This window comes from Mercenaria mercenaria, unplaced genomic scaffold, assembly GCF_021730395.1.
Source record: "Mercenaria mercenaria strain notata unplaced genomic scaffold, MADL_Memer_1 contig_4723, whole genome shotgun sequence".
Taxonomy (NCBI): Eukaryota; Metazoa; Mollusca; class Bivalvia; order Venerida; family Veneridae; genus Mercenaria; species Mercenaria mercenaria.
Genome location: NW_026462974.1, coordinates 16,859 through 39,323, shown reverse-complemented (window position 1 = coordinate 39,323; position 22,465 = coordinate 16,859). Strand labels below are relative to the sequence as shown.

Below are 22,465 nucleotides of genomic sequence, written 5' to 3'. Positions count from 1 at the left end.
TATTTACAGGTTGAAATATACTTCAAATGTTTCAATTAGAAATGCATCGTAAGAGTTGAGTGGCCCTTAACACAAGTTTGACTGTACTTAATAAATGCTCGATTATAATCAACAAATGAAGTTGAAACATATGAAAAAGAACTTGCAGAGAAACAAATGCAAAATGATAATACTATTCAAGTTCAGGAAAATACCAGAAAGAAACTATCTCACAGCTTTACTATATATTAGTAAGTACCTTTCCACTATCCACAATCAAAATAGTTCAGTGTGCCGGCTGTTTAGACAGGTATTGTTTATTTCACTGCAGTCAAAGTAGAAATTTTTGTGCTTCAGGAAAATGATGGAGCCAATGGAACCGAGGACAGAGCAGAGCACAGAGCCTCCGATAGAATGCTATGCTATGAACAATATGTTTAGAGGACATGCTGTTATTATCGCCAATGAGAATTTTATTGTGTGGCCAAACTGTCCTGGAGCAAAAGGGGATGCGTTTAAAATGGAAACTTTATTCAGATCTCTCGATTTCCATGTGACAGTATTCACGGATTGCAATGCATCAGAGATGAAACACATAATAAAGCAAGGTAGTTATTTTTTATGTAATAATATTCAGTTTAAACATGCCTTGAGTCTGTGTTGAGAAATCATGTTTGAATATTTTAACAAAAAATAACTTATGACGTTGAAGTCATTCTTTCTTTACTGTAACCGTACGAAAATGGTTATTTTCTTCTGTGAGTTTATTCCGACTAGCCCTTTATGTTAAAATCACGAAGGCCCCAGGTGATGAGGTAATGGATTAAATCCTAGATGGGGCGTTTGTTATCTATGACAAATTTCTTTAAAGATTTTAATTAGTCTCTGGCAAAAGAAATCTATTGCACCGGTTCCAATCATGTCTATCCCATTGCAAAGTCTGCTTCTGAAGCAAAAGAAAGTAAAATGAATATGTTTGTAAGTAGATGTAATTAATCATTTTGATAAAAACAACAGAATAATTCAGACAAAGTGTAATACAATTCAAAACTAGAAAAAGGTTTTGCAAATCCCTACCTTTTGTTTGCACTTAGCAATCTATAGCAGAGAGATTAATATGTTTTTATCTCACGTAGTGACAGGGTGACAGGGTGCGCTTTTGTGACCGCCTTTCTTCCGTCGTCCGTCGGTCCTTCCAAAATTGCTTGTGAACATGATAGAAAACACATCTTACATTCAATTTTAATCAACCTTGCACATAACTTGTATTGGCATAATATCTTGGTTCCTTTCGAAAACTGGCTAGATCCCATCATGGGTTCAAAAGCTATGGCCCCTTCAAGAGCCAAAATTTGCTCTCTTTTTTGGCTAGTGAACACGATAGAGACCACATTTTGCAATCAACTTTAATCAAACTTGCACACAATTTGAATGGGCATAATATCTCGGTTTCTTTAGAAAACTGGCCAGATTCCGTCATGGGTTCTAGAGTTATGGCCTCTTAAAGGGCCTAAATTTGCTATTTTTGGCTTGTGAACGCTATAGAAACCATATTTTGCAATCAACTTTAATAACACTTACACATAACTTGTATAGGCATAATATCTCGGTTTCTGTCGAAAACTGGCCAGATCCCGTCATGGGTTCTAGAGTTATGGCCCCTTCAAGAGCCTAAATCTGCTATTTGTGGCTTGTGAACAATATAGAGACTACATTTTGCAATTAACTTCAATCACACTTGCACACAACTTGTATTGGCATAATATCTCTCTTCCTTTCGAAAACTGGCCAGATCCTATTATGGGCTCCAGAGTTATGGCCCCTTAAAGCGCCAACTTTGCTATGTTTGGCTTGTGAACACGATAGAGACCACATATTGCAATAAACTTTAATCAGACTTGCACACAGCTTGTATAGGCATAATAGCTCGGTTCCTCTCGAAAACTGGCGAGATCTTATCATTGGTTCTAGAGTTTTGGCCCCTTAAAGGGCCAAAATGTGCTATTTTGGCTTTTGCAGCCATATAGAGACTTCATTTATGGTTTGATTTGATACAAACTTGCACAATATCTCTAAGAACAATAAATCTTTAATTTCTTGATGAATCTGTCAGATCCAGTCATAGGTTCTGGAGTTACGGCCCCTGATTGACCCCTGAAAGAGCCAAAATGTGTTAATGATTATCTTGTGATCACGATAGAAGTGACATTTTATATTTCATTTTAACCACACTTGCACACAACTTAAGTCACAATAAGATCTATATTCTTTTCGAAAATTTTCTAGATTCCATCATAGGTTCTAGAGTTACTGCCCCTGAAAGGGTAAAATTTTCTATTACGGTCCTTTTCAGCCTATAGAGGTTTTATTTATGCTTTGATTTGTAACAAACTTGCACAGAATGATTACCTTGGTGATCTCTAGGCCTGGATCGAAACTAGATCATGTTGGGTCGAAAACTAGGTCATCAGGTCAAATCAAATGAAAAGCTTGTTACACCTTAGATGCAACATTTATGACCCTTTCTTCTTGAAACTTGGTCAGAATGTTTATCTTGATGATACCGAGGCCATATTCGAACTTGGTTATATGGGGTCAAAAACAAGGCCGCCAGGTCAAATCAAATTAAAAGCTTGTTAACACTCTTGTTCATTTGATGTGCATGACACTTGGTCGGAATGTTTGTCTGCATGAAATATCGTATGAATTTTTATCTGGGTCATGTAGGGTCAGAAACTAGGTCACCAGGTCAAATCAAAGACAATGCTTGCTTAAACTCAACAGGCCACGATGTTTTGGTCCAGTCTTTCTGAAAATTTGTCAGAATATTTGTCTCCATGAAATCTCTAGGTAAAACATGTTTACACTGTTATGGTTTGTTATTCAGGTGAGCGACCTAGGGCCATTTTGGCCCTCTAATTTTTCTTTCTTTGCAATTCAAAGATGATATGGTTTATTGCTTTGCTCATCTCAATGTTTAATCTTGTTATTTGAGTTCTTTCTATAAATAATCAAGTCAAGAACTCATTGTTAGAACCAGAGAAGCATTGTCTATACACTTTGCTCATCTCGTTAACCTTCACCCTGCTAAATTAAAAAAAATGGGCTGTCATTCAATTTGGGCAGTACCATTTATCATTTGAATGGGTGTTCACTGAAAATTTACTAACTGAATAGCGAAAAGTGCAGACCAAGATGAGCCTACACAGATGTGCAGGCTCATTTTGGTCTGTACTGGTCGCAAAGGCAGAATCATTTGCTGCCAGTATGCTAAAGAATAAAGTATAATTTGGTACAGATGTTTCTTTGCTGAATGTATTTTTGGCCATTTTGGTTCAAGACCATAGTCCTAAATTGAGACTAAATGCCAAATAGGCGACATTTATTTCCATATCATAGCTTTCAAAGCCCCTGAAGAATGATTTTAGCTTTACTTTTTTAAATAATAATTAAATAAATTGTCACCCTTTTATAAACACCAGCATTACAAAAATTGTGAATGTAAGCAAGATTCTCTAAACCTTCTTGACAGAATGCTTTTATGCCATACATATATTTAGCATCATTAAATGATTTAAGAGGACAGCTTTCAGAAATGTTCTCATGTACAGACGCAAGCGAATCGAGTCCGCTAGGTTACATTTTGTGCTTCCAAATGATTTTATTAAAACTTTTGTTAACTATCACAACAGAAGCAGTAAAATGTCTCCCCATACCAATTTATTTTAGCACAGTTGTGAGTCCGAGTCCGCTTCTTGGAAAGAACAGTACTGTTGACATATGAGAAGGTATGGTTGTGACCCCAGTAGGATTTGAACCCACGACTTGATTGAGTGGCCGACACCTAAACTACTGGACCATTGCTTCACATCCTTGGACTTTTGCAGTGATGCTATATATAATCTGGTCTTTTGTGGTCATGGAGCGTATTCAATGTCCATGTGTATTAGAGTTCTACTTAGGCAGATGTTAGGGGGCTTGAGCGATGTTGCAAATTTCATTACCTCTCATGAACAAATTTAATCAAACTGAATCTGCTACGAATTTGTTGAACATACATTTGTTTATGCCTTTTTATACTTATTCGTTTTAGCTCACCTGTCACGTAGTGACAGGATGACAGGATGAGCTTTTGTGATCACCCTTCGTCCGTTGATCGTCCGTCCGTCGTCCGTCCATAATTTCAAGTGAATACGATAGAGACAACATTTTGCAATAGATTTTAATCAAACTTGCACACAACTTGTATTGGCATAATATAGTGACATTTTACATTCGATTCTAACCACACTTACAAAGAACTGAAGTCACAATAAGACCTAGGTTCCTTTCGATTCATGGATTCTAGAATTACTGCCCGTGAAAGGGGCAAAAGTTTCTATTCTGGCCCTTTCAGCCATATAGATGTTTCATTTTTACTTTGATTTCATACAAACTTGCTCAGAATGTTTATCTTGATGATCTCTAGGCCAAGTTTGAAACTAGGTCAAAAGCTAGGTCACCAGGTCAAATCAAAGGAAAAGCTTGTTACACCATAAAGGCTACATTTATGACCATATCTTAATGAAACATAGTCAGAATGTTTATCCTGATGATTCATATACCAAGGTTCAAACTGGGTCATCTAGCATCAAAAACTAGGTCACCCGCTCAAATCAGAAGAAAAGCTTGTTTACACCCTTGAGGCCATATTTATGACCCTATCTTGATGATTCATTGGCCAAGTTCGAAACTGGGTCATGTGGGGTAAAAAGTTAGGTCCTGCGCAAATCAAAGGTAAAACTGTTTAACACTAGGGGCCATATTTATGAGCCTAACTTTATGAAACTAAGTAAGAACGTTTATCTTGATGATTCCTATGTCAAGTTCGAAACTGGGTTATATGGTGTCAAAAACTAGGCCTCCACTCAATTCAAGGGGAAAGATTGTTTACACTGTAGAGGCTACATATATGACCATATCTTCTGAATGTTTATCTTAATAATAACAAGGCCAAGTTTAACAGGTGGGCGATATAGGGTCATCATGACCCTCTTGTTAAAAGTTCTGCTTACATTTTTTTTTGTCAGTGATTTTGTATCCCACTAACAACACATTACAACACAATTAGACTTTCTATAGCTTTCCTTCATGACAGTACCAACTGAATTACCAAGGAAACAACATTTGATTTCCATTTTGGTTCTCTATATTGTTTCATGGGTAGAGTACCTTCACCCCCCCCCCCCCCCCCCCCCCCTCCAATAACACTTTTGCCTTGAACCCCAAATCGTTACCTGCAAATATGCTTTTGGTATCTTGTGTTATGGCTCTCCCATGCAGTCAGTAATATATAATTATGATTATTATGTTTCATGACCAAAGACTTTTAATATGTGCCACTGTGAGACAGCAGGGTGCAACTTCAAATGTTCATGGTATTACCCACAGTCATAAAGCCACTATGAAGGTCCCAAATAAGATTTATATTTTCCCAGATACATGCCAAATGTTGTCAAATATATATGTCAAGAGTTTTAATAATAATTGCGAGTAAGTGTTAAGAATTAAATCATTTTAAATGTGGATATACTAATGTCAAATGAACCGCACCATGAGAAAACCAACATAGTGCGATTGCGACCAGCATGGATCCAGATCAGCCTGCGCATCCACGCAGTCTGGTCATGATCCATTCTGTTCGCTTTCAAAGCCTACTGCAATTAAAGAAACCGTTAGCGAACAGCATGGATCCTGACTTGACTGCGTGGATGCTGGTCGCAAACGCACTATGTTGGTTTTCTCATGGCGCGGCTCAAATTATTCTGTTTGACCTTTACTTCAGAACTGACCTTCTCAACAAAGGTCATTTGCATGCTAGTAAGTACTTTCTATTAACAAAACTTAAGTGTGCATGATGTTCCTTTATGTTTGTCAATAAAACGTCTAATCATATGATCACATGCCGTCTACCTATAGTAAAATATATTATGTCAATCTCCAATAGATATGTGAACAACCTTTGTCACATGTCATTAAAATGTAAACAAACACAGTTGAAATTACTGGTCAACAAAAACAAAAGTGAAAACTTGCTTCATTGAAAGTATTCTGATAATAGTTTGAGCGTAAATAACTTTGGATCGACAATGTTTTTAGTCAAAATTAACTTCTGTATAATCATAATATAATAAGTACCTCAATAAGTACTTCTAAAATTATCTTAACACACTTCAGGATTGGCTTTGAGTTTGGACAGTTTTGCAGACAATTCTTTGCATAAAAAACAACTATTTGACTCCCTTTTTTTATTCCGCAGCCAGTAAATCACCAATGAATTTGGATGCGGATTGTTTCGTCCTTGTATTGAGTACACACGGGTATGAGGAGCAGGTAACAGAAACCCCAGTGCATATGCAGGATGCTACGATCTGGCGTCAAACTGTACTTGGGGTTGACGGACTGCCAGTGTACGTGGATGATATTCTAGAACTCTTTGATAGCAAGAGTGGAGAGAGTTTTCTAAATGGGAAACCAAAACTATTTTTCCTACAGGTAATTTGTTTGAGGTTATTTAGTGTTTCTTCCATTTTATTGTGCATACTCTGAAATGTTACTGAAAACTACTCATTCTCTTACAAGGGATAAGGTTTGAATGCAGACAACATTTTATGTAACAGTTTTCTCTAACAATATGTATATAACAGTTACATTATTTAACTGTAGTGTCTGGTGACCATGTTGTTATTTTTTGGCTTCGATCCCGGCTGACACAATTTTTGTTATATGGCAACTTGTTTTCGTCTTTTACTGGTGGAGGAAAATCCCAGTTACCACTCTGTGCAACGTTTCAGGCATGGGTGGGTACATGCTTAAAACCACCTATCTTCCTAAGCCAGCTTCATGGCTCCCTTACGTGAAGAATTCTACAACCCAAGTGTGGTTTAAAAGGTACATTGATGTGACGAGTAATTCATTCAGAAGGCATAATCATTCCACTATAGAAGTCCCTCCATAATGGTGTTACTGAATTCTGAAAACAATAGAGAATGGCTATAGATATCATCAAATTATTTAAAAGCCTAAGTTTATTGTGCTCCCAAAAATGTTTGCTGGTGGCACATAGATGTGCCTTTGTTCTTACATCTGTTTATCAGTCTGAATTTTTGCTGGGCATATATATTTCATAAAGTATTTGACCTAGGGTTATTAAAGAAAATAACCGACACATTTTAAGGGAAATAAAAGGTCTCTCAAAAGTCCCTTAAAGGTGTATACTGTGAAAGTGACTAGTCGTACAAAGTTATTGACATTAAGATTTTTGCAAGATATTCTTATAAATAACCAACAATATCGTGCAGAAATTAGTAAATTATTGCAGCAGTTTTAAATAATACAGAAAATCTCTAACTTTTATTTCCACTCACTTAATAATTATTCAGTGTCAATGTTCCTAATTTGTTGGAAATGAACATGTTGGAAAATTCCACCCAAACTGTGGGTGAGTGTGTGTGTGTGCGTCCGTATGTGCGTGTGTGTGTGTGTTCGGGGTTAAGCATCTTTTTCAACAATTTTTCAGTTATATAAATGACGGCGTCTACTCAATGCCCAATTTTATAGTGCTGCCTTTGGAATATCATGCGGTAGACATGTGACATGATACCCCACCCAGTCACAATATACTGACCAGGCTGACCAGTCCAAGCACTTAATTCTCTTAATACTGAGCACCATGCGAGGGAGCTACTAGTACTATTTTTACATCTTTTGGATTACGTGGCTAGGGATAGAACCCACGACCTTCAACACTCAAAGCGGGTGCTCTACCACTAAGTGAGGTGTTACACTGTGGATGAGTCCATTTTTAAGTTGAGTTAAACGTCGCAGGATTGTAATTTTGCATGTGAAGTTGTGCACCTGGTGTTTTGTCTAAGATTTCACAGAACTATACCAGAATAATGTACTCTGACTGACCGCTAGTCAAAAATATGCATTCAGTGACAGGAGTGGAGGCAGTAGTGTCGTATGGACACACATCTAGTTTTGTTTGGTTATATGGAGAGATGATTTTCAATATTTTGATGATCATACATGTTGGGTGCTTATCAGATGCAATACTGGAGAAGGTCATATTGGTTTTAAATTTCAGGCTTCTAGATCACGTCATTTTGCAGACAGGGGTAGAGCCTTGGAAAGTTATGAGACAGATGCGAAAATTAAAGTGTCCATTTCAAACATTCAACCATCAGATGCTGAGCTACACGATGACAAATTCGCTGATCTAGTGATCTCTCTGTCCTCTTGTAGAATCAGCCCAGAATGTGTTAACGGTTAGTCCTTTTTTATGTCTTGTGTATGTATGTTGTCTGTTAGATCTTCTGTTTGTTTTCAAGTACTTTATTAAAAAAATTTATGTGCGTATTCTTTCATTTGATCCTGTTTGTGTACATAGTCATTCTTATATCTTGTGTTATGTCTTGTGTAGTTTTCGTTTTTTCAGTTTTTTGTACTTACGTTGTGTTTGATAGATCTTTTCTGCAAAGGTATTCTTTTGTCAGGTCTTTTTTTCTGTATAAAGTCTTTGTTCAATTATGAGTGTGCCTACAGAGCTTAATTTAAATGTTGGATATGTACAAAGTCTTTGTTAGATCTTATGTATGTCTTTGTTAGTTCCAGAGAATTTGATTATGAGATTCCCATATATGTATGTAGTTATTGTTAGATCCTGAGTATGCATGTAGTCTTTGTTAAATCTTCTGTAGCTTCTGTTAGATCCTGTGTATGTTAATGGTCTTTGTCAGTTCCTGTTTTTATTCGTAACCTTTGTTAGATCCTGTGTAAATACGAGAAAGTGTTGAATGTGCTGAACGCAATTCCCAAAGATGATTATCGTAATTCACTTCTACCCTGGGTAATTAACCCGTTGGCAAAATGTATTAATGTAAAAGGAGAGTATTTCGAGAAGTTTTTAAAAATGTGTGACATTTACTACAGTAAAGTTAAATTAAAAACGTTGAACTCGGTTGTACGTCAATTAGCGCGTAAATGACGTTGCCCCGCCTATGGGTTTCATAGGTTGGCAAAATTGTTGTCAGTTGTTAATTTTTCAATATATTTTCACACTATTTCGTGTGATTTTTTCTAATATATGTATTTACCTCAGTATAAAATATCTCTGAAAAATGATTATTACAAACAAATTTATAAGCATTTTCCCGTTATATATTGATCATCCCTCGTATGTTGCTTTTGTTAGATCCTGTGTATAAAGGTAGTCTTTCTTAGATCATGTCTATGTTTGTAGCCTATGTTAGATCCTGTGTATGTATGTATCATTTGATGGATCCTGTGTATGTACCTAGTCTTTCTTAGGTCATGTGAATGTATGTAGCCTATGTAAGATCCTATGTATGTATGTAGCATTATGATAGATCCTGTGTATGTACCTAGCCTCTATTAAATCCTGTGTATGTACCTAGCCTTTATTAGATCCTGTATATGAAATCTATGATAGATCCTGTGTATGTATCAAGTCTGTCTTATATCCTGTGAATGAATGTATGTATGTAGCATTTGATAGATCCTGTGTATGTACCTAGCCTTTATCAGATCCTGTCTATGTACCTAGCCTTTATCAGATCCTGTGTATGTACCTAGCCTTTATCAGATCCTGTGTATGTATAAAGTCTATGATAGATCATGTGTATGTACCTAGCCTTTATTAAATGCTGTGTATGTACCTAGCCTTTATTAAATGCTGTGTATGTACCTAGCCTTTATTAGATCCTGTGTATGTACATAGCCTTTATTAGATCCTGTGTATGTACCTATCCTTTATTTGATCCTGTGTATGTATGAAGTCTATGATAGATCCTGTGAATGTACCTAGCCTGTCTTAGACACTGTGAATGTATGTAGCCTATGTAAGATCCTGTGTATGTATGTAGCATTTTGATAGATCCTATGTATGTACCTGGTCTTTTTTAGATACTGTGTATATAGTCTTTGATAGATCCTGGGTATGTATGTAGCATTTGATAGATCCTGTGTATAATTGTTAGTAGTCTTTGTTAGATCCCGTCTATGTATGTAGCCTATGTTAGATCCTGTGTATATATGTAGCATTTGATAGATACTGTAGCCTATGTTAGATCCTGTGTACATAACATTTGGTAAATCCTGTGTATGTCCCTAGCCTTTATTAGATCCTGTTTATGTAATGTAGTCTTTGTTAGGTCCTGTGTATATATGGAGGATATGTTAGATGCTGTGTATGTGTGTTGCCAGTTGAGCTTCTGAATACCTGACCTTCCATAATCTGGAAACTTCTGAAAATTGAACGATTTTCTCGGTCCAAATTTTTAGCTCACCTGTCACATAGTGACAAGTTGAGCTTTTGTGATCACACTTCATTTGTCGTCTGTCATCTGTCCTTCTACCAAGATTGTTCAAATCATGACCCTGGGGTCAAGATAGGCCATGCCTGGTAGGTCCCTTGTTTTACATAGTTTTATTTTTAGCTCATCTGTCACAGAGTGACAAGGTGAGCTTTTGTGATCGCACTTCGTCCGGCGTCAGTAAACTTTTACTTTAAACGACATCTTCTCATAAACCGCTAGCCCAATTTCATCAAAACTTCACAGAAATGTTCCTTGGGTGAAGCTCTACAAAAATTGTTCAAAGAATTGAATTCCATGCATAATTCTGAGAACTCTGGTTGTCATGGCAACCGAAAGGAAAAACTTTCTTCTCAAAAACCAGAAGCCCTAGACCTTAGATATTTGGTGTGAAGCATTGCCTTGTGGACCTCTACCAAGTTTGTTCAGATGCCCTAGGGTCATATGATTTTACATAGGAAAATCTTCAAAAATCTTTTTCTCAAAAACCAGAAGCCCTAGAGCTTAGGTATTTGACATGTAGCATTGCCTAGTAGACCTCTACTAAAGTTGTTCAAGTCATGACCCCGGTGTCAAAATAGACACTGCCCCAGGGGTCACTTGATTTTACATAGACTTCTATAGGAAAATCTTCAAAAGTTTTTAAAAAATAAACCAGAAGGCCTAGAGCTTAGATATTAGACATATAGCATTGCCTAGTGGACCTCTACAAAATTTGTTCAAATCTTAATCCCCTGGGGTCAAATTGAGCCCCTCCCCAGGGGTCACTTGATTTTACATAGGAAAATCTTCAAAAAAATTCTAAAGATAAACCAGAAGGCCTAGAGCTTAGATAATTAATATGTAGCATTGCCTAGTAGACCTCTACAAAATTTGTTCAAATCTTAATCCCCTGGGGTTAAAATTGACCCCGCCCCAGGGGTCACTTGATTACATAGGAAAATCTTCAAAAATTTTCAAAAAATAAACCAGAAGGCCTAGATCTTAGATATTTGACTTGTAGCATTGCACAGTAGATTTCTACAAAATTTGTTTAAATCATGACCCCGGGGTCAAACTGACCCCGCCCCATGGTGTACTTGATTGTACATAGAAAAATCTTCAAAATATTCTATAAACAAACCAGAAGGCCTAGAGCTTAGATATTTGACATGTAGCATTGCCTAGTGGACTTCTACAAAAAAATTCAAATCATGACCCCCAGGGTCAAAATTGACCACGCCCCAGGGGTCACTTGATTTTACATAGGAAAATCTTCAAATATATTCTAAAAATAAACCAGAAGGCCTAGAGCTTAGATATATGACATGTACCATTGCCTAGTAGACTTACATATAATTTGTTTAAATCATGACCTCGGGGGTCAAATTGACCCCGCCCCATGGGGTTACTTGATTGCACATAGAAATCTCTTCAAAATTGTCTATAAATAAACCAGAAGGCATAGAGCTTAGATATGTGACATGTAGCATTGCCTAGTGGACCTCTACAAAATTTACTCAAATCAGAACCCTCCCCCACCCCCCGGGTCAAATTGTGCCCTCCCAGGGGTTACTTGATTGAACATAGTGAAATCTTCATAAATTTGCTAAAAATAAATCAGAAGACCTAGATCTTAGATATTTGATATGTAACATTGGCCCTGGGGTAAAATTTACCCGCCCCAGGGGTTACTTGATTGTACATCAGAAAACCTTCCAAAAACTTTCTAAAAATCATCAGTTTGACATTTGAAACATGTAGCTCATATTACTGAGGTGAGTAATCCAGGGTCATCATGACCCTCTTGTTTCATGTTATAACATCTGCAGAAACCTGAGGGATTGCTTCTGGTGCCCAAGCCCGTAGGGCACGTCTACCAATGTATCCCGAAAGATTCTGGAGATGTTATAACGAAAAGAAGCTGCGCTAACACTATTCTAGCAAAAAACATAAAAAAGTAATATATCAATACATCATCCCTCAGCATCATTTAATTTCAATGAAATCTGCGGGCACATCTGAGTTGTTTTCAAAGAATAGTCTAGTTATTCTACTCAACTAAGCGTCGACGTCGGGGTCACACCTTGGTTAAATTTTTACATGCAAGTACATGCAGCTATCATTTAAACGTATATAGCTTTAAAACTTATTTTTTCTTTTTTTCTAAGTCAATTACCAACCTCACTGGGTCAAGTTCCATAACTCTGACATGTATTTTGAGCAAATTATGCCCCCTTTTGGACTTAGAAAATTCTGGTTAAAGTTTTACATGCAAGTTTTTTTATCTCCAAAACTAATGCAGATATTGAATTGAAACTTCACATGTGTCTTCGGGGTTATAAAACTAGTTGATAGTACCAAGTCCCATAACTCTGACCTGCATTTTGGCCAATTATGCCCCCTTTTGGACTTAAAAAATCCTGGTTGAAGTTTTGCGTACATGTACATACAGCTATTACTAAAAGGCATATAGATTTGAAACTTACTTTTTCTTTTTCCAGATCAATTACCAACCTCACTTGGTGAAGTTCCATAACTCTTACATGTATTTTGAGCAAATTATGCCCCCTTTTGGACTTAGAAAATTCTGGTTAAAGTTTTACATGCAAGTTGCTATCTCCAAAACTAATGCAGATATTGAATTGAAACTTCACATGTGTCTTTGGGGTTATAAAACTAGTTGATAGCAGTCCCATAACTCTGATATGCATTTTGGTCAAATTATGTCCCCATTTGAACTTAAAACTCTTTTGATATTTAACCTTTTTGGGTAATATTTTCCTGCTTCTGGGACAATATTTCGAATAGTCGAGCTTAGCCGTCTTACGGACAGCTCTTGTTTCACGTTGACGTCATTTTCTTTTGAATTATCCGTTTTGGGGCTGCAGCACGTTTGCACTTTGTCGTGGAACATGCATATACAAAAAGGTATTTGAACAGCATGTGAGTGCGAAAATCTCTCTGTTAACACGCCCACCCGCTTAGCTCAATAGGCGTTTGTCTATGGATCTCGGGGTCGCGAGTTCAATCCTCGGGTGGGACATATGTTCTCCGTGACTATTTGATAAACAACATTGTGTCTGATATCATTAGTCTTCCACCTCTGATTCATGTGGGGAAGTTGGCAGTTACTTGCGGAGAACAGGTTTGTACTGGTACAGAATCCAAGAGCACTGGTTAGGTTAACTGCCCGCCGTTACATGACTGAAATACTGTTGATAAACGGCGTTAAACCCAAAACAAACAAACAAAACTCTCTGTTACTACACGTTTTCTCTCCTGTTAAAACGAACCTGAAAAGTGACAAGAACAGCAATTTTATGCTAGAGTATTTCAGAAAGACACTGCTTCAGTATTTCTGTACCTACAGATGACATTTGTTTTATGAAATTCATGAATAATTATCTCGTAAATGTTTCACTCATTTTCGTATACCTGTGAGTTCTAGTATTACTGTTGGACTTAGCTTATTGTTTTATATATTGACAGAAACAGACAGCTGGTTACCTAGAAGGGATCTGCCACAACAAAATGTTACAGTATCTGTTGAAACAGACCCCCCAAACCCAGTGCCAGTACGACCTGTTCGGCAGTCAACATACGATATTGTTCCATTAACATGTCCAGATGATTGTCTTATCATGTACCCTGTTGCATCAGGTATGTATGTTATACGCAAGGGATATTTATAATTCCTGTATGATAGGGAATTCAAAGAACATAAAGCATGATGTCAGATATATGATTTTTGTTGATCCTGTTTGCAGTGAGCTCAACTTAGTCGTCACTTTTGGCGGGTCGGTGTATGTGCATCCGTGCATGCATTCGTGCGTGCAATTTTGTCCGAACCATAACTTTGACATGCATGGAGCAATCTTTTTATGCCCCCGGCATCTACTGATGCGGGAGGCATATAATGATCGTCCTGTCCGTCCGTCCGTTCGTACGAGGTTAACCAAATGGGACCGTTTCGTCTAGCATCAATACCCCTTACTAGAATGACTTGATACTAATGCAGATGTAACCTGTGACCATTCCTCATCTTCAGACATCACCTGACCTCAGTTTGACCTTGACCTTGACCTCATTTTGGACTTAGGTTGCTTTATATGGGCCATCTCTTGGTTAACCAAATTCGACCGTTTCGTCTAGCATCAATACCGCTTACAAGAATGAATCGATACTAATACAGATGTAACCTGTGACCATTCCTCATCTTCAAACATCACCTGACCTCAGTTTGATCTTGACCTTGACCGCATTTTGGACTTTGGTTGCTTTATATGGGCCATCTCTTTGACCGTTTCGTCTAGCATCAATACCGCTTACAAGAATGAATCGATACTAATACAGATGTAACCTGTGACCATTCCTCATCTTCAAACATCACCTGACCTCAGTTTGACCTTGACCTTGACCTCATTTTGGACTTAGGTTGTTTTATATGGGCCATCTCTTGGACCGTTTCGTATAGCATTAATACCACTTACAAGAATGAATTGATACTAATACAGATGTAACCTGTGACCATTCCTCATCTTCAAACATCACCAGACCTCAGTTTGACCTTGACCTCGTTTTGAACTTAGGTTGCTTTGTATCGACAAGGATGCCACCGGGGGCATCAAGCGTTTATTGAACGCAGCTCCTTGTTTATATTTGGCATAAATGTTTGCCTCAATGAGAAGGAATGTCCCATGCAAACCCCATGTTCCTATCTCAAACGTCAAGGTCACAGTTGGAGGTCTAAGGTCAAATTGAAGTCCAGAGCATTTCTTCTTCATGCATGGTGGGGTTTTGATGTTGCTTGGCATGAATGTTCACCATTATGAGATCGAGTGTCCTGCACAAGAACCAGGTTCCTAGGTCTAAGGTCAAGGTCACACTTGATAGCTGGCGGGCTCGACATTCTGCCCGTGGACATAATTGTATTATATGTATAAATTCTGTCAAAAATTTTGAATGTATTTCACAAGTAAATTTGACCAGGCAGAAAAAAAATCCATATTGTACCTTTTGTATTATATGTTGCTGGACTACTTTGATATTCATTGAATATCCATTACCTGACATAGTTATATAAATAGCGCACACAAAAACATCACTCATTTCATTTTAACATGAACAAACATTTAAGATTTCTTTAAATTACAAATAAACAAACAAAAAGGTTGAGGTATATAATAAAAGGGTCATTACAACAGTAGCTAGATCTGGGATTTTGTGTTCAGTTGTCGCGGATTTTGCAAGGAGGGATCACACTCTGCATGTGCGCTCCTTCGCAAGATCTGATCTGGCAAAATCCACTCGAGCAGAATACTGCATCCCAGATTGACCTACTGGTATGATAACCCTATTTAATATGTCTGGATTTAATGTCAGATTTATGATTAATATTTTATGTCAAGGTAGCCAGTATAATATAGGGAATATCAGGAACATAAAACAAAGTGTCAGATATATAATTTTTTATGTTGTGTATAAAAGTATCAGGTATATTATAGAAAATGTCAGTAATATAAAACATTAAGATGAAAATTGATAGAAATTAGAATGTTTATGTTCAGAATGTCTTCTAAATGATACATTTCTCTGGAGTGATAACACTTTATAGGAATGTTACTCAGTATGTGGATTTTAGCAGTTTATATTTCTTCAGCAATTGCATTTTAACGAACTGTTTTGTTACAAAATTATCTTTATAAACTTTAATTATAATTAAGTTCCTGCTAAGGTTTTTTTCTTCATTTCATCTTTCTGTGATGTTATGATTTTTTAAGTGGTTTATGTAACTTTACATTGATAATATTTATTTCAGGGAAATTTGCATTTCGTTTAAAAGGTGTTGGATCCTATATGCTTCACTACATGTACCAAGAAATAAACCGCACGTTGCTTCTGCAGGGTCGTGACATATTACAGTATTTGACGTCGGTGAATAATTCTATGGCAAGCACCGAAATTTACTATGAACCTACTGGCCTTAATGTCGATGATCCAGTTGAAATGGAGTACTTGAAACAAAACATGCCATTAAAGATGACACCTAGTATTGTGCATAGACTTACAAAGAGTTTGATGTTCAAGCCAAAACCTCAAAACTCAGTAATGGAAAACCTCATGAATGAACTCAGAATTAATTAGTAAAAGAAAATCCTTATCACTGTTATTAAAGGTTAAAGGGCAGTTACGGTGTAAGGAATAAGTATACATGTATATGATGTGTTTACACTTGTCTTGAAATTTTGTTGAAACTTTATACACATAAATTTTGTTGGTTCTGCTTGTTTTAAAGTTTACTTGTACCGAATGCAGCATATTTTTTACAAAGGTGGCTAAGTGTAAATAGCATATGTGTAAAAAAGAATGTATACTTTGTGTGTATTTAAGCATATTTGTAGCTGCCAAGGTATCCCATATTGGCAACTCCCCAAGAAGATCATTAGTATTTTTAGTGGGAGGATAGTGCAAGTTATAGAATATGCTCCAGTTCCATAAGCTGCCCTGGTCCTTTAGCATGCCAGGTGTAAAGCATCAATACACGAGACTCTTATCCCAATACTAGTAATTTCTAGTTAGATGAGTGGGGTCTCTGACTCACAACCCCTTGGAATAAAGTTTCAAGCTGCCTGCTGACTGAACGAACATGATTATGCTAGCCAGATGCTTGCTTCTTTTTGATGTAATGCCAGGAGTGTCAACTAGGGTCTTTGCTATATGCATATCATTATGAGCCCGCCCGCTTAGCGCAGTAGGTAAGAGCTTCGGTCTACGGATCGCGGGGTCGCGAGTTCGATCCTGGGGCGGGACGTATGTTCTCCGTGACTATTTGATAAACGACATTGTGTCTGAAATCATTAGTCCTCCACCTCTGATAATTCATGTGGGGAAGTTGGCAGTTACTTGCAGAGAACAGGTTTGTACTGGTACAGAATCCAGGAACACTGGTTAGGTTAAATGCCCGCCGTTACATGACTGAAATACTGTTGAAAAATGGCGTTAAACCCAAAACAAAGCAGATCATTATGTCTCCCCCAACCGATGGAGGCATATTGTTTTTGCCCTGTCCGTCCAATAACTTGAGAACCATTTGACCTAGAATCTTCAAACTTCATAGGATGGCAGGGCTTATGGAGTAGACGACTCATATTGCTTTTGGGGTCACTCCATCAAAGGTCAAGGTCACAGGGGCCTGAACATGGAAAGCCATTTCCGATCAATAACTTGAGAACCACTTGACCCGGAATGTTGACACTTGATAGGGTGATTGGTCATGCAGAGTAGAATGACCCCTGTTGATTTTGGGGGTCACTGTTTAAAGGTCAAGGTCACAGGGGCCTGAACAAGGAAGTCCATTTCCAATCAGTAACTTAAAAACCACTTGACCCAGAATGTTGAAATTTCATAGGATAATTGGTCATGGAGAGTAGATGAACTCTATTTATTTTGGGGTCACTCTGTTAAAGGTCAAGGTCACAGGGGCCTGAACATGAAAAACCATTTCTGATCAATAACTTGAGAACGGCTAGGCCCAGAATGTTGGAACTTCATAGGATGATTGGACATGCAGAGTAGATGAGCCCTATTGATTCTGGGGGTCACTCCAATAAAGGTCAAGGTCACAGGGGCCTGAACATGGAAAACCGTTTCCGGTCAGTATCTTGAGAACCACCTGGCCCAGATTGTTGAAACTTCATAGGATGATTGGTCATGCAAAGATGACCCCTATTGATTTAGGGTCACTCTATTAAAGGTCAAGGTCACAGGGGCCTGAACAAGGAAAACCATTTCCGGTCAGTAACTCGAGAACCACTTGACCCAGAAAGTTGAAACTTCATAAGATGATTGGACATGCAGAGTAGATGGCCCGTATTGATTTTGGGGTGACTCTGTTAAAGGTCAGGTCGCAGTGGATAAAAAATGGAAATCTATTTCCGGTTTATAACTTGAGAACCATTTGACCTAGAACCTTCGAACTTCATAGGGAGATAGGAATTACAGACAAGGTGACCCCTATTGTTTTTGGGGGTCACTCCATCAAAGGTCAAGGTCACAGGGGGCTGAACATGGAAAACACTTTTCAAACAATAACTTTGGAACCACTTAACCCAGAATGTTGAAACTTAATAGGATAATTGAGCATGCAGAGTAGATGACCCCTAATGATTTTGGGGTCACTTGATTAAAGGTCAAGGTCACAGGAGTCTGAACATGGAAAACCGTATCTAATTCATAACTTGAGAAACACTAGGCTCAGAATGTTGAAACTTAGTAGGATGATTGGACATGCCAAGTAGGGGATCCTTTTGCAGCCAACCATCAGTGTCTCTTTGACTTTCGCTCTTGTCCCTTATTGACTTCTTGCATATAAACTATGCATTGGAGGAGACATGCGCTTTTTTATAAAAGCATCTTCTAGTTAAATTATATCAATATATTAAAAATAGAGCAAAAAAAGTACAGTATCCTTTGTGGCATTGGCAGGTCTTGTATTACCCATGTAATTTCTTTTTATCAACATTGTATTATAACCATTTTCCATAAAACAATGACTCTGTACTATCACCTATTTGTCAGATATTACATTACATTTTATAATGTTGTATATGTATTTTTGATACATTTATTTTTAATGTTAACAGGAATTTTAGTTCATCTGTGTATATGGCGCTCTGCATGTGCTATTATGATTGTCCTGTGTCTGTCGTGTGTTATGTGTCATTGACAGATTTACTGTTTACACTCTTACAGTTAGTGTGCTGGTTAATCAGAGTGTAGATGATTCATGAATAGATGACTTATGACATAATCATTTACAAATTTTTCATACTTTATGAATTTTAATGTCCTTATAATGACCCAAAACAAGCTAATTTTAATCAATTTAGATAACTCTTGGTTTGTGTTGTTGACCAATTTACTGTCAACACTCTAACAAGTCAGTATTTTGTGGTGTTGTGCTAATTATTCATGGTGTAGATGATTCATGAATAGATGGTTTATGACAAGTCATGATCATTTACAAAATTATGTCACCCCCACCCCCCTCTGGGGGGACATATTGTTTTTGCCCTGTCCGTCCGTACGTACGTCACACTTCATTTCCGATCAATAACTGGAGAACCATTTGATCTAGAACCTTCAGCCTTCATAGGGTTGTAGGGCTGCTGGAGTAGACGACTCCTGTTATTTTTGGGTCACTCCGTCAAAGGTCAAGGTCACAGGGGCCTGAACATTAAAAACTATTTCCGATCAATAACTAGAGAACCACTTGACCCAGAATATTGAAATTTCATGGGAGGATTGTACATGAAAACAAAAGTAGATGACCCCTATCATTTTTGGGGTCACTCCGTCAAAGGTCAAGGTCACAGGGGCCTGAACATTGAAAACAATTTCCGACCAATAACTTGAGTACCACTTGACCCAGAATGTTGAAACTTCATAGGATGATTCATTGATTGTACATGCAAAGTAGATGACACCTATTGATTTTGGGGTCACTCTATTAAAGGTCAAGGTCACAGGAGCCTAAACAAGGAAAACCGTTTCCGGCCAGTAACTTGAAAACCACTCTACCCAGAATGTTGAAACTTCATAAGATGATTGGACATGCAGAGTAAATGATGCCTATTGCTTTTGGGGTCACTCCATTAAAGGTCAAGGTCACAGGGGCCTGATCATTGATAACCATTTCCGATCAATAACTTTAGAACCTCTTGATCCAGAATGTTGAAACTTCATAGGATGATTCAACATGCAGAGTGGATGACCCCTATTGATTTTTGGGTCAGTCTGTTAAAGGTCAAGGTCACAGGGGCCTGGTCATGTAAAATCATTTCCGGAAAATATACTCAGCGTCACTGAAAAGTTACCACCTAATATATACCTCTTTACTATTTTATACAATATTGACGCCACTTTTTCATGGCCTGTGCGCGCTCTATTAATCATAGACCCTGTCTGATCATGTCTCCTAACCCATTTCATGACTGTCAGGTGAGAACAGCATATACGGCGTGCAATTTCGTGACATGAAAGTTCGGCGTCAACCATGCCAATGGCCTGATGGCGTTGATCGTGCCTTAAACGTGGCATTCTTAGCAAGGATATTCTAGTTTTTTAACGTATTCCTTTTAGTCTGTCGACTTACTTTCAAGTGCGATGAGTGATTTGCGATAGAAAATTCGTACATGTCGACATCGTTGGAAAAATGGAAGACTTCAGTATTTGGCTTAATTTGCAAGAAAGTTAGAATGTTTACATATATAAAATAGCTGATATTGGGTCCAAAACTAGCTCACTAGGCAAAATCATAGAAAAAACTTTTTTTCACTGTAAATAGCACAGTTTTACCTAATTTTCATGTAACCTGGTCAAAATGCTTGTCTGCATGAAATCTAGGTCAAGTTTGAAACTTGGTTGGATCAAACATGAATTCATTAGGTCAGATTACAGACAGAAACATGTCAACACTCTCATACAAAGGTGGTTACATTATTTGATTTTTAGTTCACCTGTCACAAAGTGACAAGGTGAGCTTTTCTGACCGCGCAGCGTCCGTCGTCCGTCGTCCATGCGTCCGTCCGTGCGTAAACTTTTGCTTGTGACCAATCTAGAGGTCACATTTTTCATGAGGTCTTTATGAAAATTGGTCAGAATGTTTACCTTGATGATATCTATGTCAAGTTCGAAACTGGGTCATGTTCGGTCAAAAACTAGGTCAGTAGGTCTAAAAATAGAAAAACCTTGTGACCTCTCTAGAGGCCATATATTTCACAAGATCTTCATGAAAATTGGTCTAAAGGCCATATTTTTCAGGGATCTGTATGAAAGTTGGACTAAATGTTCATCTTGATGATATCTAGGTCAAGTTCAAAACTGGGTCATGTGCCTTGAAAAAGGTCAGTAGGTCAAATAATAGAAAAACCTTGTGACCTCTCTGAAGGCCATATTTTTCATGGGATCTGTATGAAAGGTGGTCTGAATGTTCATCTTTGACGTGCGGTCAAAAACTAGGTCAGTAGGTCTAAAAATAGAAAAACCTTGTGACCTCTCTAGAGGCCATACTTGTGAATGGATCTTTATAAAAATTGGTCAGAATGTTCATGTTGATAATATCTAGGTCAAGTTCGAAACTGGGTCACATGTCTCAAAAAGTAGGTCAGTTAGGTCAAATAATGAAAAAACCTTGTGACCTCTCTAGCGGTCATATTTTTCATGGGATCTGTATGAAAAGTGGTTTGAATGTTGACCTTGATGATATATAGGTCAAATTCGAAACTGGGTCATGTGCGGTCAAAAACTAGGTCAGTAGATCTAAAAATATAAAAACTTTGTGACCTCTCTAGAGGCCATATATTTCACAAGATCTTCATGAAAATTGGACAGAATGTCAACTTGATGATATCTAGGTCAAGTTCGAAACTGGGTCACGTGCCGTCAAAATCTAGGTCAGTAGGTCAAATACAGTGTAACTTCCGAAAACCGAACGACCTCCGGACCAGCCTAAAAGTTCGGTTTTTGGAAGTTTCCGGAATTCAGAAGTTTGAAAGTTTGTAGGCAAAGTGGACGTGGTGCACAAGAGTTAGGTTTTCTTACACGTAGGATGAAGGAGTTTTTTATCCTTTTTAATTTTATAATTTCATATTAATTAATTATATAAATAAATAATTAATTATTTACAAACATTAAGGATAATAAATACATAAATAACAAGTATAAAAAGAAACAACAGAACTTTAATAATAGCATTTACGCAAACATTTTCCACTTTACAAACATTAAGGATAATAAATACATAAATAACAAGTATAAAAAGAAACAACAGAACTTTAATAATAGCATTTACGCAAACATTTTCCACTTACATTTTACCATCTTTGGAGTCCCGAGTTCGTCAACATTAAATTTTAATTAATGTTGATATTGCATAGTTTAATCGATGTAACTAATCATTTAAAACATCTATCTTTCTTTTGTTCAAACATTAAGAAAGTTTTTAACACATAAGATACTTAATTCATCACGTTTTCATAAATTGAATACAAATGAAAATAATCGCTAATTACTTTCTTACTTTTGCATCAAATGATCATTTTGATTATATAGCGTGTCAAAATAAATGC

The 22,465-nt window shown here is 37.3% G+C and overlaps 1 protein-coding gene and 1 long non-coding RNA gene across 2 annotated transcripts; both read left to right on the top strand.

The window, feature by feature from the left end:
• Nucleotides 1-340: 340 nt before the first annotated feature.
• LOC128554110 (caspase-9-like) lies at nucleotides 341-6,729 on the top strand. The gene is made up of 3 exons (XM_053535352.1): nucleotides 341-587; nucleotides 6,278-6,513; nucleotides 6,685-6,729. Exons 1-3 carry the CDS (start codon nucleotides 341-343, stop codon nucleotides 6,727-6,729), a joined length of 528 nt encoding a protein of 175 aa, XP_053391327.1.
• A 1,421-nt stretch (nucleotides 6,730-8,150) lies between these two features.
• LOC128554109 (uncharacterized) lies at nucleotides 8,151-22,417 on the top strand. Its single transcript, XR_008369525.1, has 3 exons — nucleotides 8,151-8,288; nucleotides 13,827-13,997; nucleotides 16,156-22,417. It is a non-coding gene; the product is annotated as an uncharacterized LOC128554109 (long non-coding RNA).
• The last annotated feature ends 48 nt before the right edge of the window (nucleotides 22,418-22,465 follow it).